This window comes from Urocitellus parryii, chromosome 11 (genome assembly GCF_045843805.1).
Source record: "Urocitellus parryii isolate mUroPar1 chromosome 11, mUroPar1.hap1, whole genome shotgun sequence".
In the NCBI taxonomy this organism is placed as follows: Eukaryota; Metazoa; Chordata; class Mammalia; order Rodentia; family Sciuridae; genus Urocitellus; species Urocitellus parryii.
The window spans coordinates 105897315-105925294 of record NC_135541.1 but is presented as its reverse complement, the minus strand read 5'-3'; the positions used below and the strand labels follow the sequence as shown (position 1 = coordinate 105925294).

General features: G+C 37.7%; 1 protein-coding gene across 2 annotated transcripts in view; it reads right to left on the bottom strand.

The window, feature by feature from the left end:
* Magi3 (membrane associated guanylate kinase, WW and PDZ domain containing 3) overlaps positions 1-26333 on the bottom strand; it is a 233731-nt gene extending 207398 nt beyond the window's left edge. For both annotated transcript variants that reach the window (XM_026394189.2, XM_026394188.2), the window contains exon 1: positions 25940-26333. In XM_026394189.2, coding sequence (XP_026249974.1) covers positions 25940-26255 — 316 coding nt within the window. In that variant the 5' untranslated portion in view covers positions 26256-26333. The remainder of the gene's footprint in view (positions 1-25939) is intronic.
* Positions 26334-27980: the final 1647 nt, after the last annotated feature.

Genomic DNA, 27980 nt, shown 5'->3' with positions numbered 1-27980 from the left:
TTTTTGTAAAAAGTTTTTTAAAAATCACATGATAACTAAAAATAAGTGTAGAGTTTAGGAAGACCATTTTTTTGAAACTTAAATCATATACAAAATATAGGTAGCTTTTATCTTCTTTTTCTACAATGTTTTCATTAATCAAGGAGTTATATGACTGCAACTCTCAACTGAGAAGTCATCTACATCTATCTAATTGACATTATCTACTCTTAAATCCTTATAAATATGGCAGGAACTTGAGGAGTGTAAAGGTTATCATATTATTACTATTACTTGGTTTGGGAAGAGTGGAAAAATAAGGCCTTTGAATCTTTTAGAAGATCAGAACTGTTCAGAATTGTTTCATTTCAACTTAGTACTTATTTATTGAGCAATTTGAGAATGTGGTTGGTAAGGGCAAGTAGATAGTCTAAGGAGAGGAAGCCTAAGAAACTGTTTTGGACTTGGGGGTAGAATGTAGGTCTAGGAGGAAGGGGAAAGCATGGGATGGTCAACAAAAGAAAGATTGGGAATATCCCAAGAGCAAGACATTCAACTGTTATTAACAGTGGTTGGAGAGGGCCTCAGTGGTAGAGCACTTGACTAGCACATGTGAGGCACTGGGTTCAATCTTCAGCACTACATAAAAATAAACAAATAAAATAAAAGTATTGTATCCACCTACAACTAAAAAGAAGAGTGGTTGAAGAAATCTTAGTTTGGAAAGGGAATGATTATATTAACTTCCTATTGCTGCTGCAACCAATTATACAAATATAGTGACATAAAATATATTTATAATCTTATAGTTATGAAGGTAAGAAGTCCAAGTAGGTATGTAGGTCTGTGTTCCTTCTAGACGCTCTAAGGAGGAGTCCATTTTGTTAATTTTTTTATTTTTATTTTTATGTTACTGGGGATTGAACCCAGGGGCAATTTACCACTGAGCTTCATCCCCAGCCCTTTTTATTTTTCTTTTGAGACAGGGTCTCACTAAGTTGCTTAGGGTCTTGCTAAGCTGCATAGGGCCTCACTAAATTCTGAGGCTGGCCTTGAGCTTGTGATCCTCCTGCCTCAGCCTTGAGTCACTGGTATGCCACCACTATTGGCTCCTCTTCCTCATCTTAAAAGCATACCACTCTAGCCTCTGCTCATGTTGTTACTTCTCCTTCTCTTACTCTGACCCTCTTATCTTCTTTTTTTTTTTATTGGTTGCTCAAAACATTACAATGATCTTGACATATCATATTTCATACATTTGATTCAAATGGGTATGAATTCTTATTTTTACCACGTGTACAGATTGCAGGATCACGGCAGCAGAATACAACAGACACTAGTATGGCAGTATGTATAAACAGGGATGTATAACCTCTTACCTTTTTTTATGAGGACACTTGTGACTATATTGGCCAATAGGGGCAGTCTCCCCACTTCAAGATCCTTAATCACATCTGCAAAGTCCTTTTTGCTGTATAAGGTAATATACTCCTAGGTTCTGGGGATTAGGACATGAACATCTTTAGGGGACTATTTTTCAGTCTACCACAACAAACATGAGAAATTTGATAACTGTCTTCACAAATATTTGAAGGAAGGGCTGACATATGGAAAATGGAAGAAAGATTAAGTTTTTTTTTCTGTGTGGTCCCAAGGGATAGAATTAGAACTAGTGGGTGGAAATTACAGAGAGACAGATTTGTACTCACTCTGAGAGAGAACTTTCCTCACAGTCAGAACTGTGAGGATGGAGTGGGCAGTCTCAAAAAGAAGCAACATGTCCCAGACATAGTAGTGTTGAACAGGGATGAAAGACCCTGGACTTGTTTAGAGGGGAGCTAAGTATTGGCTAGGTTTAATGAGCCTTAGGCCCTTGTCAACCCTGAGATGGAGTGATTTTGTATGCACAGACCGGTGTTATTAGCATTTGGATATGAAAACTATGAAAGATAGCCGCTGCCTTAGGGAATTAAATTTTGACTCCATAGTTGCTTTATTGTTTTATTGTCTCCTCTTCAATACTGTAGCAAACATGAGATCAAACAGAGATTCAAAAAGAGTTGTAGATTTAGGAACTTACTGCTAAGACAATGACTCACTTCTATTTGGTAAAGTTCTTGTGTATTAATTATATTTTAATGTATTTCTTTTTAAAAAAATTTTTAAGAGAGAATTTTAATATTTATTTTTTAGTTTTCGGCAGACACAACATCTTTGTTTGTATGTGGTGCTGAGGATCGAACCCGGGCTGCACGCATGCCAGGGGAGCGCGCTACCGCTTGAGCCACATCCCCAACCCCAATATTTTAATGTATTTTTAGTGACTTTCATTCAGGTGAAGAAAAAAGTCAGACTTTTTAAAATAAAATACATGTAATTCCTAAAAATTTATGTGGAAAGGAGTTTGAAAATTCAATTCTACAGTTTTCCAGATAGGAGACAATTTTTTTGGAATTCAGTAGGCTTTTGTAAAAACTACATGAAGAATGTGGTATCTGTTCATCTTTATTGAATAGTTTATGGTTTCATTCATAACCAATCAATTCCAGTGATTTTATAGGGGAGATCTAGTTTAATTGTAGTCACTTTTACATAATATCCCCAAATATCCCATTTTATATATATATATATATATATATATAAAAGCATTACAAAGCAAGAACTGGCAAAGCTTGGTAATTGGTTTTTCTTTTTTCTTTCCTTTTTTTTTTTTTTTTTTTTTTTTGAGGAGAGAGGATTAGAGTCTGGTGTTATTTGGAAGTATTTAAGACTAGGTAATAAGAAAAATATATTCAGAAAATATTTATTAAGTACCTATTAAGCCACTAACTGGGTTAGGTGGTAAAGATAAAATAATGATTAAGGCAATGAACTATCTCAATGAGGCTGAAAAGATTAAAAGCAAAAAAAAAAAAAAAGGAACTGTAAGTTATAACACTGTGATAAAATCTGTGGATGGGGAAAGTAAAGTGCCCAGGCAGAGTAGCAACATTGAGATCATGAAAAGAAACTGAAGGAAATCAATGAGGAAATCAATGTGGGGGAGCAAGAAATAGAAAAGTAAAAGCAGGCATATACATTAAGTCTCTTTTTTAAATTACTCAGGTAAATAAAAAGGATTCAAGTTAAGCCAGTAGTAATGAACAAATGTAATCCACAATTTAAGACCTGTGTAGTCTAAAAAATCAAGTTCTATAATTATTTGAGTGTTTGAAACTCCAACCCTTTACTTTGATGAAATATATTGAAAGATGAAATTGAATTCTCAAAAGATCATCCATCTACAAAAGGGCACCAAGATGGGTTGGGGTTGTGGCTCAGTGGTAGAATGTTCACCTAGCACAGGTAAGGCACTGGGTTCGATCCTGAGCACCACATAAAAATAAATTAATTAAAATAAAGGCATTGAGTCCACCTACAACTAAAAAAAAAAAAATTTAAAAAGGTCATCAAGAAATTTTATGGATGATGAAAATAGTGTGTTTCAATGGTGATATAAATACATGACTAAATACACTCATCAAAACCAACAGAATTATACACCTGCAATGAATTTGACCATGTGTAAATTATGCCTCAATAAATCTGACATTAAAATAAAAGTGTTGCCCATGACTTTCTAATTGCTAAATTCAATGGCAATCAGATGTTTCAACATTTAATGTTATATTAACAAATTAATGCCAGTACCACTTCTACTATTTATAAACACTTTCCTAGAAATATGTACTTTCTTAATAAAAATGTAATTTCATAATTTTTATTTGAATGCAACTCTTAAGTATTTTATCCTAAATTCTAGAAATAAGTCTTCATGCTCAAAGGTTCTAACCTAAAATTCTAAATCATATCCTATCATCATTTTAATTCAATCTTTAAAAAATTTAGATCACAGAACTCCTTAAACCAACACTCTTTCATAATCTCCTATCTGTCATCCCCTGCATTTTAAGATTTGTTACCTTTAATACCTGATATATCTTCCTCCCCACAGGTACCCAGTCTACCTATCCTGGGAAATCTGACTCTTCCTCTCTATGTTAATCTCCACCCCCTCTAATCTGTCCTACATGTCAGTGCCAGACTAATCGTATCTTCTGTTAATCTTCTGTTATTAATTATATACACCCCTTCTCACAAACATTTGCCTATTCTCACTGCCTTTCAGATAAAATTCAAACTTTTATGACTAGCTTTCAAATCCTCCATAATCTGACTTACTTTATGTAGATAAATAAAATGGACTGGTTTTAAAGCTATAAAAAGGGAAAATACTGCAAGAAGGAGAAAGGGTAAGGAGATAAAATACCAAAAGCTTTAAAGCTTAAAAATAAGTACAAGATCTATTTTTGGAGTATGGAATAAAGCAATTTCATTGATACAGGAGGTAATAACTGGAGGTGAGACTAGAAAAGTAGACTGAATCCACTAAGACTTTCATGCTAAACTGAGGATTTTAGTAAGCAACAGAAAAAAAAATCATCATAAATTTCCTATTGAGAGGATGACACAACAAAAACGGTGCTAATGAGAATTATTCTGCCCTAGAGTACTGTATACAGCTGTGGTAGAGCAAAACAGAAAATCAAGGCAAAGAAAGATCATAGCCATTATAAATAATGTAGGTATACAGTGATGTTATCCTCAGTTACTGCTGATGTATGTATACAAGCCTCCCAAAATAACCAATCAGACAATCTTAGGTATCCCATCAGGTGTGGCTGGTTGGGGGTAGGAACAGAGGATGGTTATAAAATTCGTCCATAAATATCTGTTAATTTTAATCAATCTGAAAGCAATGGCATGGATAATTCAAAACTATCCAAAATTCCTTTAAATTTGAATGATCATTATCAGACTGTATAAATTATAATTGCTTACTTCAGCTACTGGCATTACTTATGTTACTAAAAAGACCACTGGTGGAACGTGTAGAAGAAAGCTACCAAAAACATTATAAAGAATTAAATAAAGAGATTAAAAACTGCTCAAGTTTGAAAATGCAAAAATTGGCCTCAGATTTTTACTTTTTGTTCTAGTAACACATTTACACAAATATTATGAAATTCCAGATAATAACAATATAATCATGTAAGAACTGGAAGTATGAAACGCTAAAGTTTTAATTATTAGAATCTAGCAATGTCTTACATATAAGCGTCATTTATTTAAACCAGCTTTAGTAAGATATGCTAACTTGAACTGACATAAACTAATTCATTCTGTTTTATTACTATTACTAAATGGTAAATATAGCTATAGTTTCACTAAGTTGCTTAGGGACTCACTAAGTTGCTGAGGCTGGCTTTGAATTTACAATCCTTCTGCTCAGTCTCCTGAGTCGATGGAATTATAGGCACACCCTACTGCACCTGGCTGTCCTGATTCTTTACACTTTTATGGAACACTAGAATACAGAATTGTGGCAGGGCTGGGATTCAAATGCAAGACCAACAACCAAAATCTAGGCTTTAGATCTCCTTGTAAAATTCGAAGTTATCCAAACTCCCAAAGGAATTGTCATTCAAGAAAAATGAAGCTTAGATTTCTATCTTGCAAAGAATGTCAAAATACAGGACATTCCTCAATTAATTTATGTTGAATAACAATATATAGTACTATCACAGAAAGGAATCTGGTAAGAAGACAAGGCTACCCAGGAGAAAAGTAACCCTCAAACAAGAAAGTGGAGCCTGATCAAATGTTGTGATAAGACAGTGGGCTAGGAACCATACATGCCCTCCTTGTACTTCCCCAGAATCAGTAATATCAAGCAGAATAGATTTAATGGAGTTCCTCCAACATTACTTGAAATTCTGTTCTTTGAATCACATGGAGGTTAATAGAAAAATATCCCTGTGTAGGTTTAGCAGTGATTATTTCTCAAATCAGTTTAGTATAAAATACATTAATCAGGTAATTTTCTTGATGTCTACCTATTATATAGTAGAAAAATGCCAAGTGGTGAGGACTACAGACCAGGAAGAAGGCATAAGACTAGGCAGTCAGGAAACAGTGTGCAGACAGTAAAATAATATCAATAAGTAAAAATGAAAATGGAATAGGAGAGAAAAAAAATTGGGAGGTACCAAAGGCTAATTTCACTTTACAATCTTCCTTAACTCTAGCATTAAACCCTCTCTCTCCTACCATCCGTGATGTTGTCATTTTAAGTCTTATCCCAGACATCACACTTGATTCTGACCAAACTAGTACTGATTCCAAACAAACTAGCCAGCCTCCCTGAATTAAGTGTAAAGATTTTAGGAATATTTTATGGAGTAATTCAGATGTCAAAAAATAAAAACACATGAAAATGTTATATTTTATACAACCCACACATATTCTGTTTATGTGATTTTAATTAATTAATTAATTAATTAATTAATGATAAATAAACAATGTCACATCTTTCTTCCTTACTGGACTTTGTTCTCGAAGTTTTAGATTAAACAAAACAAAATTAAAATAGTACAATTAACTTTGCTTTAATTCACCTGGGTAAAGTCATTTTGTATTTGTGGTTATTTTTTAAAAAAGAAGTTTTAAAAAGCCAACTCCTGGTTAAAACACACATGGCAGATAAGTTCAAACAGACATCCATTTTAATCTCCTCCATCTCTATACTTTTATAATTCTTACTAACAACAAACTTCATTCTAATAATTTCTCTTTTTCCCTATCAAATTGGGAGCACAAGCTGAAGGGGGAAAAAATGGTATTTGTGCATTCTTTTTTTCCACTAATGTGAAGCGCTTCTTCAAAGGTATAGTGCTGCTTTCTAGTTTACAAAGTGTTTATTGGTTAATGTAAGTTTGGTAAGTTTTTTTCGGCATTGGTAATAGACCAATTCTATCACCAGAGCCTTCTGGATAGAGTCTAAATTACTAGGCTAAATAGCTGCAAAATTAATAACACTTAATGGCAAACTATAAAACTAAGTATCAAGGAATTGTAAGCTACAGAAATGAAAATTTGAATAGGTTAATCCCAGAAATATCTCGGAAGTAAATTTTGGACTGGACTTGAAGAAGTAAACAAACACTGTGGCTGTAACAAAGCATCCATACTGGGTACTAATGAGGCATGAATTTGGGAAGGTAAAACTTGAGAGAGTTGTTAGTTGTTGCAAGTTAGAACACAGAATAACCACAGCAAGGAGAGAACACAATGCTCTGTTGGATCAATTGTCTTAAAATCTAAATTTTCAGAAGCCAATATAAATGTTTATCTTACAAGAAAGCATAAAATAACATCAACTAAAGATAAATAGTTTGAGTTTTAAAGACAAACATTTCTATTTTTATTCCCATTTAAATTGGTATTACTTCTAGGTTTGATACTGACAACTGATAACCTAGTTAGTTAAGTCTATCAGATAGAAACTAAAATAGTGAACTTTCACTCCTTAGAAAATCAGTTCCTAACCCAAAGCAAATGAAAAACCTGTTTGCCCTTCATACTACTATCCAGTAGTATGGAGAGTAGTAGTGGATAGGATATTGATTCAGTTCTGCAGCCTATATTATATGCATATAATTTTACCACTTATGTTGAAGTTTAGCCTAAATTAAATAAGCTTCTTTTGAAGTTCAGCTCTTATTATATTTTTAAACAAATACATAGCAAAAGATGAAATTTTAGAAAATTGAAACAAGCCAAAAACTGAATTCCTTAAGAGTATGGAACTTAACCCATTCCCTTTTGTATCTCTGGACCTGGCATGGGGCTTAGTGCATAGTAGGTATGCTAGAAACACTTGCTACTTAAATGCAAAGGCATGTCAAATAACGTTAATGCTTGGAAGAATTCTAAGCTACTTTCCTAGACCAAATTCTGCAACATTTTAAAGTCCTAAGTGCCACACTAACTTTGTAATCCAATCAAACACATCAGAAGTATCATATTCTCTGCATTTCTGTTTTTAAAGTTGACACCAAGAGATTTTAGCCACAAATGAGTTGGTAGCAAAACTTGTTCAGTTTCCAAAATTCAATTTATTCCTAATTATAAAATATAATCAAATTAGAGTCCCACACTAATGATAACCTGTATGCAGATCCAAGATCTACCAATAACTACTAGCTTCATAATCTTGAGCATATTTTGCCCCAATCCTTGGTTTTCTCATCTGTAAGATGAGAAAAAAAAAATAGGCATTTAAAAGCCTTCCTTGGGAAAATGCCACTTACTTTGAAATACATAAAAAATAAGATAGACTATTGGACAAATAGAGGAATGTATTAACACATAATCAGCAAGTAAAGAGAACAAAATCTAGGTGGTAGATGGTAGATGTACTTCTCATCACAAAAACAAAGAACAACAACAACAAAAAAAAAAACCCTGATCATTCCACCCAACCACTGGTCTCTCTTATTCCTGGAAATGGTATCACCAGCACCCCAGTTGTGCTCAAAGCAAAAATCTAGACATTATCCTTATTTTCCTCATTGCAATCAATCAGCACATCCTGTCAGTTCCTCTTTTAAAACATATTTCGAATCTATCCAATTCACTGCCACTACTATTAATAAGAGCACAAGCCATCAGTAATCTTCACCTAATTTAAAAGGTCTCCCTTCTTCCACTCTTGCCCACTTCCAAGTCACAGTGACTTTTCTTTTGCAATATGTAGGGGAGGTACTGGGGATTGAACTCTGGGGCACTCAACCACTGAGCCACATCTCTAGCTGTATTTTGTATTTTATTCAGACACAGGGTCTCACCAAGTTGCTTAGATCCTCCTGCCTCAGTCTCTCAAGCCACTGAGATTACAGGCATGTGCCTCCATGCCCCACCCAAATCACAGTGACTCTTTGAAATGTGTAACAATCTTCTTCAACTTTATATTTCCAGTGGCATTAAAAATAAATAAATAAATCCAAACCCCTTACTGTGGTTTATAGACCCCCCACTGATCCATCTACTGCTTCAATTTCATACAAACTTTCTTGTCCTCAATTACTAGGTGCCAGCTGCACTGATCTTTCTGTTCCTAGGTTTTTGCACTGAGACCTTACCATTTCACAATGCCCTCTGCCTAGTAAATTTCACGTGGCAGACTCCTTCCTTCCAGTCATTCAACACATAGATTACATGTCCCCTCCTAGGGAGGCCCTCTGAGAACACTCAATCTAAACAAATTTCAGGTGAAAGTGTTGATGAAATTCTCATTCACGTTGTAACATTTTAACAACGGGTTAATCTGCCACAATTAGGCAATTTTTCACTCTTCCATTAAGTTAGAAATTATCATAAACCAGGCATGGAAGCATGCAGCCTATAATCCCAGCAACACAAGAGGCTGAGACAGGAGGATCACAAGTTGGAGACCAGCTTGGGCAGTTTAGCAAGACCCTGTATCAAAACAAAAAATAAATAAATAAAAATGGCTGGTGATGTGGTTCAGTGGTAGGATACCCCTGGGTTCAATGCCTAGTACCAAAAGAAAGAAATTACCCTGAGAGATTATCTATTGGTTTTTCAAAGAACCATTTCCAATTACTTGTTTTATGATGACTTTTTTTTAAAAAGGGGCTTGATTTACTAAATATTGTCTAGTTGGAATCTCTAAAACATGGGTACCAAATAAAAAATAAAACGTTATCTATCTATCAGGTTTCTGGAATATTTTCATATTCAGAAATAGGAAAAAAACATACATTCATATTCTGAGGTAAAGAGCACCTCCTGAATAGCTAAACCTGGACAAACTAATAGAAAAGAGAAGAATACCACCTATGTTTACAACTGACCCCAGAGATTGGACGATTCACAATGGAAAAGTTGAGGAGCACTGTAACTGGCTGGCAAGATGGAAACAAAGCCAGCCCCCCACTCCCCTACCCAGCCTTTGGAAAGCTGAGAAGCCTGGGAGAAACGATCAGAGTAAAGAGAAAACAAAACTGGAGAGATGAACAGAGAGAGCTGCTGATCAAAGGCAGCAGAGATTAAGGCTTTGAGCTACAGATGGTCAGATCTATATTCTGCACCTTAGGAGTTCCTGAAGGCACAGACAGGAGCTGCAATAGTAAAGAGACAAAAATAACCCATGCCCCAACACTCTCTACCTGATGACAGAGCATTTAAACAGTTAAAAAAAAAAAAAGCTATTCTATGTACAAGTAATTATAATAGTCTATACTATATTTATGGATGAAATTGTCATGGAATAAAAAAGTATTTATAAGAGACATTTCTTAATAGACACTTCAATCTTATTCTAGTTAAGTGTTGAGGAAAGGGATATGAACCATATACATACAAGCTACAAATGCCTCCCTGGAAATTCTCTCAGCAGAGTCATATTTTGGCCTCACTTCTTTACCTATATCCCTACCCCAGAAAATATGAACCCAAACTTGTAACATACTACTTCCTCTTCATGAGAGGAAGGCACATAAGGATAAATGAACAAACAAAATTCTAGAACATTCAAGTTAGTAACATAGTAATTCACAATTTCATACAATTATAAGAACAGAAAGTAAATAGGCTGAATTTCTTGGAGACCAGAGCTACAGGATAATTCTATGGTGATTCTGAACTTTGGGAAAAGGAGTATGTGGCCCTTCCCTCCTGAGCTCTGCTATTAACACCACTGAACTCCACATCAAGCATCGACTTTTTCTGCTTACACATAAGTTTCATGTCTCCTTATTTTAGTTTGTACACAATTGATCATGGTCTCCTCCAACCTTGGCTCTTCCCTCCCTACCCCCACAATCAGTGATGTGTTTTGGTAAATGTTAATGACTCCCATATTCAACTGTCAGAACAGTGAAAACAGAGCTAGGAAGGTTAAGTGCAACAGCAGACCATTATACAGTATTTCTATCCAGCAGATGCAATAAACACAAAGGAATTCTAAAGCACAGACAATAGTAAAATAATTAGGAATCAACTAATTTTTAGTATTCATTACCTTTGGTTTTCATGTAATTATAATTTTATGACACTTAACTCTTAATAATGGCTGTTTGACAATTGATTTGCAAAATTTCTGGGGAAAAAAAAATTTTTTCTAAAAAAGAAAAACCTGGCTAGGGATGTGGCTCAGTGGTAAAGCACATGCTTAGTTAGCATAGGTAAGGTCCTGGATTCAATCCCCAGTACCACACAAAAAATAAAATAAAATAAAAATCATTTAATCTGTTCAATTTTATCCAGAATAGCTGATTAGGTATATGGGGGTAAGTAACATTATTAACATTGACAAATCATAACTGTATATATTCTGGGGTATAATGTGATGCTTTGATATATGTAAACAATGTTGAATGATTAAATCAAGCTCATTAATATATCCATCACCTTGCTTTCTGTTATCATGTTGGTGTCCCCCCCCCAAAAGCTGTTAACGTAGGAATGTTCAGAGGTAAAGTGATTAGATGAGAACTGTAATCTAACCAGTACTAGTTTGAATGGACTGACTGGGTGGTAACTATAGGCAAGTGGGATGCAGCTAGAGGAGATGGGTCACTGAGGATGGAAGGGTGCATCTTCCCTGTGGCCACTCTCTGCTTCCTGACCCCACCATGAGCTGAGCAGCTTTCCTCTGCTGGGCCTTTCCCCTATAATGTGCTGCCTCACCTTGGGCCCAGAGCATTAGAGTCAGCCATCTATGGACTGAGTCCTCTGAAACCATGAGCCCCAAGTAAACTTTTCCTCCTCCAGGTTGTTCTCATTGGGTATTCTGGTCAGCAATAAAAAACTAACTAAAACACTTCCCTATCAATATTATGCTAAAAAATTTGAAATTTTCTCTGTCATTCTGAAATATACATTATGTCAGGAAAGCTTAGACAGGTCCCTGCTCATCTTTTTAAGCCACAGAAATCAAAGGTTGTTGACCAGTTGAATTAGTTGCTTTGGTCAAGGTATCCTCCCTCCCCTGGATACCTGTGGGCCTGCAGGGGAGGTTGAGAACAAATGACATAAAACATAGATGGCTCAGCAGCCAATATGGTAGAGAGTTCTAATACAAGTTAACCTAGTACAAAGGTCACTACAGAAGTTAAAAATTCACTAGTTGAAATTATCATTTCAACTATAGGCCATTTCAAAAGGGAAAACTCCCAGAAATGACATTAAGTTATCAAGAATAAGCTGTGATTAAAATATTATGTCTAAGAAGATAAGTGTGTGGAAAAGTATCAGCTGGTACACAGCACTCACTTCCTTATGGTATGCCTTCCTGAAATGCATTAGTTTTTTCCAGATTCCTTTACAGCTAGTATGATGGTCCAAATTCGATTCAACTATTAGGATGCTGGACCCAAGATTCAGAAGGCAGAAGTGAAGCACAACCCCACTGGCCTAGAGCTTTTAGCTGTTTCAGCTTGTAAACAAGGTGATAGACATGGCAGCATCTCAAATCCAGCTTTCAACTAAGACAAAAAGGAGAAAATTTCCAGTTAGGGATGGGAGCTTCAGCTAAAAGGTTTAACAGTGATAAACCAACGTGGACTATACTCTTTAGTAGAGTTATTAAATTTTTAGGAATTTTACAAGTCAGCTGTTAAACACGGCTTTCACTAAGAATTAAGTTGCATAAACTTGCATAAATTACATTTAAAACAAAGGACAAATACTCAAAAATAATCATTTCCTAATTATTTTATGACCAATGGCAGAGGCAGCAGTAGCCAAATTCAACATTCCTGCCTCTGGTCACTAGTTCATGGGCATCAAGGAGAAATCCTCACAGCGTGTTGGATGCTATGTTTCACTTCAAGCAGTTAAGACAACAGCAGCAGTGGTTGTTGAGTTCCCCTTGACCACAGCTACAGTGATATTTTCTTGCCCTCTTTCACAGGCAACCTCCTAATTGCCACTTTCCTGACTATGGCAGAGGTGGAAGTTCCCATGGTGGGTTGTTCCAAGATATCCTGGAAGTCATTCTCGGCCTGATAGTCCTTTCAAAGATTCCCTACACAACTAATTCCACACATTGCATCTCTCTGTTTCCCACACTGAACCCTGACTGACACTGCAAAAGAGTATGTGACAAATTGATTGTAGAAATATTTTATTTAAGTCTACACTCATGCTGTTCTTTCACATACGAAGAGCCCAAGGAAGCCTCTATCATTCCCACTAGTCCTATCTAATGAATAAAGACTCCCAGAAAGGCCACCTCAATACCCTACCTTCAGCTTTGCCTCACACCAGTGAGCACTCAGGCCTCTAGAGGGCCTGAGACATCTACCCAACCTGCATCAGCAGGAACACAGACCCTCATTTCAGGTACATCAACCCTCATTACAGCCAAACAAGTTTGAGGATGCTGAGCCCAAAGTGACCCTTACAATTCATCTACTACATCCCTGAGCATCCCTGGGCCCCAAAGTTTATGTTCTCCCATTGCATTCCCTTTTTAGTCACTGTGGGGGTATCGGAGGATGAAAGCACAGCTGACTGTAATTAAGATCCACAGAGAGGGACAAGAAACAGCATTAAAGTCTACCCCACAGCAGCAACTAGTCAGAAGGATTGTACTGAAAGCATTCTGAAAAATCTCTTCAATAGAAAAACTATTTTCTCAAATAACCAACAAGAAGAAATTCTTAAATATTCAGCTGTTACACCAGCTAACAATTTTATAACTGCTTAAATCTTAACCATAAGCTACACCATTATGTAAGGCTAAATATGCCTTGGAAATCTGTGGCACATAACAATTAAAATTCTTTTCTTGTGTTCCAACTTCTAAGTTACCACTGCCTCTAACCACATGCATGCATGCTGATGGCCTAACAAACTGAGTCTAGCACATTACTCTTAATTCCAAAAGAATGCAGATTTCATAAAGAAACAGGGTATGTTTTAAAAGGTTTCCCCATCACCACCAATGGTTTATATAAATTCTTACACCAGAAACTAAAATAATGAAAGGAACCAGACAATCTGGGCTCTAGTTCATGCTCTGCCGGTTTCATATTAGTCTCCTGCACTGCTATGCCTCAACTTCTTTATTTGAAGACTAAGGGTTCTGATTGGATTGGTATGGTTCCTTCCAGGGAGTTACTGACTTTAAGCCCAAATAGAAAACAGCACAAACACTTAAATAATAAGAGGTGGCAACAGTCTACAACCTGCTTTAACTGCCTCTTCAAAGGATCTGTTTTAGTGTATAGTATTTGAAGCCTGCAAAAGAAGAGGTCTGCTAGACTACAATGAGTTATTCTTATGAATTCACTAAATTTTACTTAGCAACATATACTTGAAGAGTCTGCATACTTACAAAACACCACTAATTTCAAAATACATTCTTTCCTGTATTCACCAGAACATTTTCTAGGCTACCTATCTCAAGATAAATGTGCTAACAAACACCTACCTGGTGAGTGAATTATACAGCAACAGGATAAGCAACATGAGAACAGGTATTATTTCCAGTATCAAGTACACAATTTTCCCAAGTATATTTACCCTAAAAATATCTAGACTTTTACACGCAACTACTGAAACTATTCTCTTACAAATGAAGAAAGAATTAAGACTTTCCATTTGATTAAAAATCCTTGTGAATAACTATTTCATCATGCAGTTTAGCTATGCAGATTAAACCACATCATCACGAACTTTGTTTAGAAACAGAACCAAGCAATGAAGATTTTATTTTAAGCACTTGCCCAATGTTTTACTGCATTTAACACCCACTCAAACAATTCAAAATTGTAGGGTTTTTCCTTTTACTAGAGAAAGGAAGACTGATTTTTTTTTTCAGATATCATGGACAAATATTCTATAAAAAAATGAAAAAGAAAGCCTTAATGTTGTTTCTGTTCATATACCTCCCTGTGTAAACTCTGACATGTTAGTGCTGAACCTCAGTTTCCTCATATATAAAAGGAGATAACACCTGACTAATTGCTTTACAGAAAGATGTAAATGCCAACATACACATCCTTCTAAACCAAAGACTGGACAATACCTTGACACATGATTGTTATTCAGTAAATGACAGCTAGTGTATCCTGACAAGTCCCCAAGTCAGAATATTCCTTAGACTATTCCTTAGACTTAGAGCAAGATGGTCAGACTTGGGGTTGCCAACAAAGAGAGGGTAAATTATTATTTCACCCATCAACATTAGTATGACAGCTCTAATTAGCAAATCTAACTCTATTTAAAGAAAAACAAACGTGTATTCTATCCTAAATCCAAATTACTGAAGTTGGTAAATAGTATCCTTAATTAAAAAGAATAACATTTTGACAAAGTGTTCTGGCAAAAGCTACTGAGATGGATTAAGATACAGTTCTGTGAACAGAGGTATGGAAGACTACAATATTTTAACAATTTCATAGCTTGCTTAATCAATATGGGGAATATTGGATACCTCTAGTTATTACAGGCATTTGCAGTAGAAGCAGTAATTTTCCAAATATGGTCAAGACATCCCAAGAAGGCATCAACAAACTTAAAAAACACAAAGTCTCTGTTATTATTCTTACTGGCAAATCATACCCAATTCTACTGATGACCATTTTTATGTACAATAACTGTATAAGTGTATTTACCAATAACCTACCAACATTTAATATTCACTATTGGACAACAGCTGGCAAAACTCCTAGTGTGAATGTTATACATAAACTAAAGGTTGATATTAAAAGCATTGTTTTGAAAGTACCAAAGCTAAAGACATTAATACAATAGTTAGAATAAGAAACTAACATAAAATGATATTCGGAGCATCAACCCCTCTTCTTAACTCTCCATCCCTACTCCAAGTACCTCTGTTCCCCCAGAAAAGACAGAAAAAAACAAAAGGAGTCAGAGTTTTTCCTGCAATGTCTGCCAAATAATTATTTTGGTGATTCAACAGGTTCCATATTACACCACGCCTAAGTAATGTGTCCAAGTTTAGGAGTCAGTGAGGTAGTTCCTTTAGGCATAACTTCTATGAGATCATAGTTAAAAGGTATCATTAGAAATAATACAATAATGATGCTGTCTCAATTTATGTTTAAAAAGAGTATTGTTTAAAAGCAAAACACACTAGGAAGCAATTAGTTTAGAATTTCATTTTCAAAATGGTAGAATAATATTATTTTAATAATATTATTTTAATATTTGCTAAAGTAGACTAATAATCATTTTCTCAATGCCAAGGTAATGAAATGATCCTCCAAAGTATTCCATCTACCTAAGAGCAAGCAGCATTGATGCAGAGAATCTCCATTACTGTTTAAAAAAAAGAAAAAAAAGAAAAAAGGAAAGTTACAGGGAGTTCTTCTGTGTACCTCAAGGTATCAACATCTCAAATACTGTTGTAGGGTCTAGGGGTTTCTGGAGATTGAACCTAGTGACACTTTACCACTTTTCCCCAGTCCTTTTTATTTTTGTATTTTGAGGCAAGATCTTGCTAAGTTGCCTAGGGCCAAAGTTGCTGAGGCTGGCCTTAAACTTGCAGTCCTGCTGCCTCAGTTTCCCTGGTCAGTTGTTATTACAAGTATGTACTATCACATCAGCTCAACTTTTATGTCTTAGTTTTTAATATATAAAAGCAGTTTTTATATTAAATATACCAAATATTACATTTGAGTAAAATAATTGACAAAACCAATGCCTCACTTTTTGTCTACAAAATATATCTGTTTTTATTTTTTAAATGATAGTTTTACTGGGCATGGTGGAGCATGCCCATAATCCCAGCTGCTTGGGAGGCTGAGGCAGGAGGATTGCAAATTCAAAGTCAGCCTTGGCAACTTAGTGAAGCCCTAAAACACTCAGTGAGACTCTGTCTCTAAATAAAATACAAAAAAGTGTTGAGGATGTGGTTCAATGGTCAAGTACCTCTGAGTTCAATCCCTGGTACCAAAAAAAAAAAAAAAAAAAAGAGCTAGTGATGTGGCTCAGTGGTTAAGTGCTCCTGGGTTCAATCCCCCGGTACCAAAATAATAATAATAATAATAATAGTTTTATGACTACCATGTACTGCTATTGGCTTCAAAGTAGGAGAAATTAAATGTTTTAAGAGCAGCCATTTCTGGAGTGTTGTCATGTTAGCAACCCATCCTTTGAGGAACTGCCCCTCACTTGTTTCCTGGGGTTCTGCTACAGTTATTAATCACCCTGGGCTATCTACACCCAGCCGCAAGAATGGACATGTCACTCAGGCCTGGCCAATCATGGTATCCCAGTGCATTCTCTCCATAGTAATTGGTACCAGAGGTAACATAAGGTCTATCAAAATCCTGTGTGAAATCTGTTTTGGACATTAGAAAAAGGCTGAGATGCTTTAACATTTCAATTTGAGAATTCAAAGCTATTTTTCCTGCTACACTAAAAGTCTAGCCAAGAAAGAAGTCAACTCCAGAGACTACAGAGCCAAATAATAGTGCTGGTGACCATCACTTGAGAACAGGAACTTAGGTGTTTCTGATCTATCCCTGGATTTTCCTATGTTTAGGTGGATAAATTTCTTCTTGACCTAAATTAACCTTAGTAAATTTGTCCTGCTGTAGAATTCTCACAACAGGCATGTGAATTAGGATTTTTTTTAACTTTCCTGTTGAGGTATACAATACAAGATACTTATTGCAAACTAGATAACCCTACCAAAGAATAATATCATTCCAAAACTATTCCATTAAAGTGGATTTTTAAAAGTTATTTAATTGGAAGAAAAAAACAAAGACAATTCAACTTAACTCTGTTTAAGTTCAGAAATAAGCATTTGTTAATAAACAAATGCTTATTTTTTCCTCCCTTGTATTTCATTCATAAAACTACTTCTCTTAAATATCATGTACAGTAAAATCCCACTTTTCATAGTCATATGTAATTACCAATCAGAACAAAGAGCTAAAGTGTAGCTACTCACAAACTTTCCTGAAGCAAGAAAAATAATTATGTGTTTAAAATTCAATGGAAAAAAAAAAAACTATAACAATAGCAAAGAAGCTAAGATTCCAGAAAGTATGAAGTAGATCCATTACTGTTCTCATTACAAACTCGAGAAAATAAAAAGATAGTCCACTAAATAGAACAGATCATAACTATTAACAAATTGGATCTTAATAGTTTTTTAAAATCACTAAACTCGGGCTGGGGATGTGGCTCAAGTGGTAGTGCACTCGCCTGGTATGCACGAGGCCCTGGGTTCAATCCTCAGCACCACATAAAAATAAAATAAAGATGTTGTGTCTACCAAAAACTAAGAAATAAATATTTTTAAAATTCTCTCTCTCCCTTTAAAAAAAATAATAATAACTAAACTCAACTACAGCAGCAAAGTTTAGCTCTTTATATTTCTTACTGAGTCTCTAAAACAGTATCTCTAGTTGTGTTAATAAAACAAAGTACATTAATAATTTATACATGTAATCTGTCCTTTCCTGGGTATTCAGATATATCACAAGTCAAGTTATCGTCCTCAACCCGTCTGCCCTGGCCACAGGATGACTGAAATAGTGGAGGGACTTACTTCTCAGAACCACTGTGAAAGAACTGAGTGGCTCAATCAAGATAAATTATTTGAATAGCAGAGAAAAAGAAATATAATGATGCCACTCTTGTCACTGCAAGCCAATCAGCTGTGACTGAAGAAAGACTAAGGAGAAACTAAGGTTAAGATTGAAAAATATTTTCAGGTCCTTTTTTGCAACACTAGCAAATTGGCTTTCCCCATAAAACTGACCAGGGTTCCAAAACAACTCAAATAAGCCTATTAACCAAAAAGAATAGTACTAATGGCAATATTTTAGCTACATAATGGCTTAAATAAAAATACTCATAGTACTACATTATGAGTTGAAAATGAGGCTAAAGACAAAAAGATCATTAAGCCCCTTACCAGCACTATTGCTAGAAGAAAACACATTTCAAGTTCCAATTAAAAAAAACAAAACTTATAGGGGAATTCATAATGAAGCAACCTATACATTTAAACAATTAATGATTTTCCCTCTACTTTGTAATTATTCTATAATGTAGATTTTATGCTTTTGTACAAAATAAAAGCTTTTCTACACACACATACACACACACAGGAAAAACTATTGAAGCCAGGTGCAGTGGTACTTGCCTATGATCCAGCTACTCCAGAGGCTGAGGCGGAAGGATAACAAGTTCCAGGCCACCTAGGCAATTTAGTAAGGAGACCCTGTCTCAAAATCAGGGATGTAGCTCAGTGTAGTGGTGCAGCACCCCTGGGTTTAATTCCCAGTTCAGCAAAATATATATATGGGGAGGGGATGGGGGAGGGGAAGAAAGCAGAGGGTGAGGGGAAAGACACCACACTGTAGACCTTTCTGTACTGAACGTTCTTGCCCTCTGTTTTTCTCTTCCTCTGCTTCTTACAAGCTACTATGAAAAAGATCCCAATTCTACTCTACCAAAACCCATCCATCTTTCAAGGCCAGGATAAGTTCAAAATTCTTTACAATTCCCTCCAACCAGCCAAGTCAGATAATAAGGGCAGGTAGTAAGACCCTACCAAGATATAAAAAAGAATGAAACCTATCTTTTACCTCACTTACACATGTAAGTTCCACAAATTCATTATGCACACCCAAGTTAAGATAATTTCTTAGAATTAAAAGACACATTTGTAATGAAATATACCTATTTATTAAAGCATATCACTCCATCTGGTATTTGATCAAAAGGAAAAAAAAACAGCATCTGACTGCAACAAGGGTGACACAGAGGTCCCAGTGCTGTACTTTATGGGCAACTTAAGAAGTTTTGAAAAAATAATTTTATATATTTGATTTCCTTCTTTTGGAGACTTGAGAACCCAAATCCTTGCTAAGATATAACTCCACAACCAATTTTTAGAACAGCACACTACAGAACCAATTAATGAGTCTAGTTTTCAGCAAAATTCATACAACTTACCTAGAGTTTTTGTTTGTTTGGGGGTATTGGAGATTGAACTCAGGGGCGCTTTACCACTGAGCCACATCCCCAGCCCTACTTTGTATTTTGTTTAGAGACAGGGTCTCACTTGAGTTGCTTAGCACATTGCCTGAGGGTGACTTTGAACTCGAGATCCTCCCTCTCAGCCTCCTTAGCCACTGGGATTAAGGTGTGCACCACAGTACCCCACTAGAGTTTTAAATACTGTAAGAAAAGTAAAAAGAATAAAACCTTTCCTATAAGTATTTGATACCAAAGAGTTCTTAAGCTCCCACAAAGCAGATGACCTCTTAAAAACAGAGACCATTTCTGACTCTTCACCACGGGTGCTGGGGATCACACACAGGGCCTGGTATCTATTAAGCAAGCATTCTACCAACAAGCTAAGCTCCCTGCTCCTAACTCATTTTATGTCCCCAATATTAGGTCAGTGCTAGCATCTCTCAGAGGAGGTGGCATCAGTCAGTGCTGAGGGAATGAATATGTACCAATAGTATAACTTTTCATTCTCTCTTGATAAAGTCAAGCAAGCACCTTCTCTTGGAAATCATTCTGAATAATATTCATTCTTCTCATTCTTCAGAGAAAAAGAAGAACAAGGAATGGATTTGCTTCTCTTCCCCCCAAAACAAGTATCTTGACAACACCAAGCTCCAAGCTACTGAAAACCACGGTCGGCAACAGGTTTAAATTCAGAGTATCCATTCTATCAAAATATAATATTTCAAGAAACATTTTCCTTAAACAAAATATGAGAAGAGAATGAAAAATAATTACAAATGGCACAATTCTCATCTTTAATACCACAATACTTATCCTATGTTAAATCATCAGAAACTGGTTTTGAAATTTATAGTTTAAAATTGGTAGGTACTATTAAAATAGTTCAAAGATGAAATTCTCCCATAACACACTCCAGAAACCCTGAATAACCAGGACATTTACAAAGCACTTGGGGGTTACATAGTAAAAACGCTGTATCAGTTTATTCACCTAAGAAGACTAGGCACTGGCTTCATTAAGTCAGATAGTGAAACAAATTTAGATTTGTTTTACCATCAACTTATGTAAATTAGTGACCAGATTTTTTAAAAACCACTGAAATCTGTCCCTCATTGTATTTTTTTTAATATTTATTTTTTAGTTGTAGCTGGGCACAATATCTTTATTTATTTTTATGTGGTGCTGAGGATCAAACCCAGGGCCTCAAATGTGCTAGGTGAGCGCTCTACTGCTGAGCCACAACCCCAGCCCTCACAAGAGGTTGTATTAAGGACCTCAGAGAAAAAATAATGTATATTCCCCAGGAACAGAGAGTTGTGTTGCATGAAAATCAGTTTTAGCAATAAATGGAAAAAAATTTTTAAATCATCTGAAAAGTGATAGGGCCAAATGTTAAATGTGTATACCACTAAGATAGAAAGTAATCAAAGAACTTTGGGCTGGGGTTGTAGCTGGGTGGCAGAGCGCTTGCCTCGCATGCATGAGGCACTGGGTTCGATCCTTAGCATCACATTAAATAAATAAATAAATTTTTTTTTTCTTAAAGTAATCAAAGAACTTTTTAAAGTCAACCCAGGAAAATAAAATTTACAGTCTAAATTATAAGAAGTCTGGAGGTATGGGCAGGATTAATAAAGCAACCAGAGTACAATACTAAAAAAAATGAACAAAATTAAATATACCTAATATGTTTAAATATAGTAAGTATTCCTACAATATGATGGACAGAAAAAAAAAAGTTTAAATACAAGAATGTTATAATGGAATAAAAATCAAAATCTAAGCAAATCAGAGTTCTGGTGGTATGATATAAGCCCATTACTCATGATTAAAGGTATCAATGAACAGAGTCCTGAACTTTAAACCCCTGAGTTATTAAAACTCTTAGAACAACAACAACAAATTGCTACCAAGAGCTGGAAAAGCAGGAAAGTTTCACATTTAAAATTTATCAAAATTTGATCCTGTTTTCACTAACAAAGGAGCTACCTCACCAATTCTCTAGTTTCAGTTGTTTAAAGAAAGGCAAATGTAATTTGTTACATTGCATACAGGAGACTAGCAATTAACTGTCATTTCTCTTACTCTTCTTCAAAAGATACAACCACCAAAAACAACTGATGAAAATCCTAAATTACGCACTAAACAAACAAACAAAAAAAAAAACTAACAAAAAGATCCAAAAGTTAAGAAAAGAAAGGCAGAGAGTTTTCATTATTTGCATATTATAAACATTTCTTAATTTAAGATATTTAGTAATGTTTCTTCACCAATGGGGAATGTATTTATAGGAAGGAGTTAATTTTAACACAATCCCCTTAGAAACAAGATGTCCCAGCATCAGTGATTAAGACTTTTACCTTTATCTAATTAACATTGTACAAGTTCTCTTTCAAATTCGTTTTTATTTAAACAAACTATACCATTTTTCCCTGTGGTACATCCCTAGATGTAAGACTAGAGTTAGGGCTGGGGATGTGGCTCAAGCGGTAACACGCTCGCCTGGCATGCGTGGGGCGCTGGGTTCGATCCTCAGCAACCACATAAAAATAAAATACAGATGTTGTGCCCACCGAAAACTGAAAAATAAATATTTAAAAAACTCTTTCTCTCTCTCACTCTTTCTCTCTCTCTCTCTCTCTCTCTCTCTCTCTCTCTCTCTCTCTCTAAAAAAAAAAAAAAAAAAGACTAGAGTTAGGGGAATTAAATGCAAAGTGTGCACTAGGCACTAGAGGATGACTCCATGTACTGACTGTATCACTACTTAACAACCTTTGGAATAAACTAAATAATTTACAACTACAGAAATATGTATTTAAAGGTGCACTAAGAAACAAATATTTGTGTGGATAAAACTCTGCATGTTCACCATTTTGGAACAAAATTAACTTGTCTCATTAATGAAGACAGAAACTGGTTTAATTATATACACTGAAGTATAATCAAATTAACTGGGCTGGGGTTGTGGCTCAATGATAGAGCACTTGCCTAGCAAGTGTAAGGCAATGGTTCGATACTCAGCACCACATAAAAAATAAATAAAATTATTGTGTCCTTCTACAACTAAAATTTTGTCAAAAAGAAAATCAAATTAACTAATCCTGGCCACAGGACTATATCATGAAACAATTTCAGCAAAGGTCCAAAGTTCAACTTCCTTTACTACTGGAAAAATACAAAGTTCAAATTCAAGTGACAACTTTTCTCTTGGAAGAAAAATAAACACACAGGGTCATAACTAAGAAACAGGTGACAACTTTTGCCAATGAATAGAAGGCACTAAAGATTCTTCTAGAAGCAGGAAAAGTCCTGATGTTGAGTTCTGTATTAACACTAAAACAATAAGAAATTCCCCAATTCTCCCAGGAAAAGTCTTAGATTAGGAACCAAGTTTTAAAGAGCTATTTTTCACTTACCCATTAAAGATTATAACAAAATTTTTTAAAAGAAGGAAAAAAAGCTCTAAATCAAAACCTGAGGCACTGACTGCGTCCAGTTCATCTTTCTGCCATGAACTTTGTCAGAAGCCAATATGAGATCATTCCCCATGAATATTACATCTTACAGAAATGGTAACATTTCATTCTTACAATATGCTAGCTTCTAAATGACATGTTGTGAATACAGTTTAACAAAGAGTTACCAGTTGAGATAAGAGACAGAGTGGGAAGTGCACTCTACTTATGAAATTGAAAAATCCATTTTACAAAGTTTAAAGGGAAAAAGTGAGCAGAGGAAATTTCTTTTTAAATCTCTATACTCTGTATGTTCACCCTTTTCTAAATGAATAACAACAGTATAGAATCTCTGCCACCTCCGGAGATAATATTTATGCTGTTTTTAAGGAAAATCAAAGTTCTACAAATAACCTCCTCAAGTTCTTATTTAAAGTCTTGTGTTTAACCTGCAAAAAATCTGTTTCATAATAAATTTTATTTTTAAGCAAAGCCAGTTAATATAATACCTAACATGAAAAATCAAAATTTTTAAATGACAACTTGCTTAGAAACAAGAATATTAATTTCAGATGACATAGTGATTCCACTGTGACAGACACAGTGGAATCCACTTGAAATTAATGATGCAGAGCCTGTCATAAAAAAATAAATAAGTATAGTATTCAGACTTATTAATGATCATAAAACATGCTGCAGCCATTTAATATGCTATTCCCTTCATTTTGGCTAAATATTTAAAATAGGAAAGTGCCTTTGGTTGTCAAGGGGGCAAAATTTTATTACTATAAAAATGGTAACTTCAGTTTGGGGCACCCAGTATGTTTACTCAACACAATTAACACCACTGCACACACTCTAAACCTTGAAATATTTTCTTAAATTTCATGTAAAGGTTGAAAAATGAATAACATACAAACAAGACTAATGCTAATTAAAGAGCTCTCTCTTTAGTCTACTAAAAGAATCAACATCATTTGGAATACACCAGCTTCCTTCCTCATTAACTTTAAGACTGTTTTTTACATGAGAATTATACTCTTAGCCATGTCCCAACTAATCAAAACAAAGCAATGATGCAGATGTTCTCTTGATTCATTGACTCATGGGATCTGAACTAAATGGCACCTAGCTAGTAAATGCTGCCTATATTGTACTTTGTATACTACTGGCTGAATTACAACCCCATAAGTCTCTTCTGTACCCTTCACATATGGCTTTAGAAGTTAGGGCTAAGAAAGAATCGTACAACTTGAAAACTAAAGGCTGTTTAAAGTCAGCCAGAGTTCTAAAAAATATTAACAAAACTTCACATAATCCCATTAACTTAAAATGAATATGACAGAATAGGCTATATGAAGAAAATCTTAAGATTGTAGGTCTATGTGAGTGTGTGTGTATACATACCCACAATACACATATGTATACTGCATCACAATCAGTTCATGTAAAGCTCAAGGACTTTTAAAGATATTTCCAAAGTTAGCTGCTGAGAATCAAAAAAAAAAAAAAATGTGAGGGAGACAGCATGTTAAATTCTTATGCAGAATTTTCTCGAATTTTGCAATGAAGGGATGAACTGATATCTAACCCATGTCACTATTAGATAGCTCATTGTTATTTTTTACACTATATATTAATAGAACACATTCAATCAAACAGTTTGATTTCTAATAACGTTGTAACCATAATTCACCTACAGACATCTCAAATGACAGAACCACATTCTACCAATGCTGAAACAACAACATTCTCAACAATAAATTCATGAGACTACTACATACTACCAGATCTCACTGTACGCAGTCTGATCAATGGTTCGAAACTGGCAAGTAGGCTATAAAGGTAACGTGCTTTGCTGCAGATTTTACTAGCATAGAGACACCACAGCAACAGGGGATCTTTTTACCTACCGCTTCAACAAATTCTGTAAAATCAAAAGCTTTACAACAGCATTTACATAGCTAGGCACTTAGATTTTCCTTCAAAACCCTGACTCTATTCACCAGCTCCCCGCAAGAGCACACCACTGCCACATAGAACATATTGCATACCCTCGTCGGTACCCAGACACCTGAACCACTTGGACTGACAGAGTTTGGCTGTCAGCTCCGAGACATCTGCTGGTGTGCAAGAAACACTGAAAACAGCTAAACCCTCCCAGGTATTCTAAGTGGTAACCTTGGCACCAACTGTCTCCAATAGTAAAGACCTTTTTCCCTGTTGGAAGATGTACAAGATTTCACACACTCTCTCTCTCTCTCACACACACACACACACACATACGGGGGGGGGGGGTCAATCTTAAGGCTCTTTTTCACAAAGACAGCCGCAAAGGGCTGGCATTCTGTAGTCAAAAACTCTTGTCTGCGTTGGGAAACAGATTACGAATTTAGGAAACCCAGCTGCCCGTTGCAATTTGGTGACAGCTCGCAGAGCAGCCCAGCCAAACCAGAGCTCAGTTTTCCTACGGGCAAAATGGGAATCACCAGCGACACCCCTCCCCCTCGCCAGGGGTCAGGCACACCCCAGAGGTCTCAGAGCACCCGGGATGAGAAGTGGTGGGGGTTGCCGCTTCTCCAGGACCACCCCCTACCCCGCGACCGACAGGCAGGGCCCGGTACCTGGCTTCACCGTCTTGAGACGGATGGGCTCGCGGAAGTGGCGGATGACAGCCAGGGTGTCCCGGTTGGTGAGCCCACTGACAGGCGTCCCGTTCACCTCCAGCAGCACATCCCCGGGGCTGGGCGCCTTGCCCGAGACGACGCAGCAGGTGCCCCCGCCGGGCTCCTCGCGGAGCCGCCCCAGGTAGGGGAACTCGCCGCGCTCGGCGCCTCCCCGGATCTCGGCGCCGAAGTCGCCCGGGGGCCCGGCCCAGGACACCGCGCACTCCTGCACCTTGCTGAGCCAGTGCTTCTTCTTCTTCAGCGTCTTCGACATCCCGAACCCCGCTGCACCATGGGGGAGACCCCGCGCGGGCGGCCGGGGCGCCGCTCCGGCCCCTTCTCAGCCCGGGGCCCCGAGCGGCCCACGCAGCCCGGCCAGGGGGGCCTCGCCGCTCCGGCCCCCCTAGACCACAGCCCGCTGAGGGTCCGGCCGCTCCGAACCCCGAGACGCCCCCCGGACGCCCCTCCTGGCCACGCTCCCCGGGGCTGGCCGGGCTCTGCAAGGGCCACCGCGGGTGAGGCTGAAGAAAGGAAACGGGAATGGTCCCCGGGCGGTTCCAGCAGGGGTTTCGGGCGGGGTCACTGCCGTCGGCTGGCCCCCGGGCTTGGCGCCCGAGCGGCGGGAAAGGCTGAGGCAGGGGGGCGGGGAGGCCGGGGAGGGAAGAGCCGGAACGGGAAAAATCCGTCGGGGGCGCGCAGAAGCGCGCGTAGAACCGTCGCCGGATCGACCGCGGCCGCTGCGGAGCCGGAGCGCGGAGACCAACGCCTGCCGGAGCTGCCAGGAAACTGCCGCTTTCAAACCCGCCGCAACCTCCTCCTCCCTCTTCCCCTCCCCCCGCCCTCGCCCATCCCTCCACCAGAGCCCCGCCCCCTCCCACCGCGCGGCGCCCGGCGCGCTGCCGTCACCGACCCGGCGCTTGGGAACGAGCCCAGCACTCTACTCTCGCGCCGGGGATTGGCCCCCGGCGGGAAGGGGGCGGATCCTCGGCGGGAATGAGGGCCGATGATTGGTTGGTGGGAGTGGAGGAGGCGGGCAATAGAATGACTGAAGTTTAGAGAGGGTGGAAAAAAGAAGTTTGGAGAGTGAGGGAGGGCGAGTGGGGAGGGGCTGGGGAGTGGAGTCGGACTGCGGGTCGCGGAGCTGCGAGAGGCCCTCCGCCCCGTGGGGGGAGCCAAGGAAAACTCGGGCACCAAGTAACCGAACTCCTCGAGGTGGGGGGCGTGGCTGGTCAACCCGGCGGAGATGGGGGCGGAGCCCGAGTGGGGCGCCACCGAGTAGCCGGCGGCGTGCCTAGATTACCAGACCCAGCCGAGTCCCGAGCGGCCTGAGGTGGCGGCGCCTTTGGAGTGGCTTGTTGTTACAACTTACATGGACTCAGTGTTGCTTTATTCGTTCATTTCCTCAAAAAATGTTACTGAAAGCCCGTGGAAGCACACTTTAGGAGTCCCGTTGATAGAAGGTCAAAGAGAGCCCTGCTGTGCGCCATCAGGCAAATGAGATAGCCTCTCTGAATCAAGCATCCATCCTGAGCTAAAAGCAAAGACGCTTATACCTAAATTCCCCAGATACTGTGAAGAGTACATCAGAAGCAGCATCTGCATAGTGCCTGGCAGAGGATTGATGCTTCTTAATATTTAGTAGCTGAGGATGACGACGATTTTTGTGTCAGGTGGAAATTGTGCTAGCTTTGGGGGTTCAAAGATGAAGAAATTAAGAGGCCCTTCTCATCAGGAGGTTGCAGTTTTCTGGAAGACCCCGACAAGTCAGCAGATCACCTAGGGTGGGAGTGGAGGTAGAAAGTGGTTTGGCAACTAGCCTCAAAGTCCTCCAACCTGAGTTGAGCCCTCGCAAGCTATTTACCTACTGTTTGACCTTAGCCAAATCTCTGCTTCAAGTTTACTCATCTGTGAAGGAGGAGGAGGGAAAAGTAGCACTAAATAGAGACCTGAGATCCCTCCCAGCGCTAATTTTTCAGAAACTCCTCCTGAGCCTTCCCTC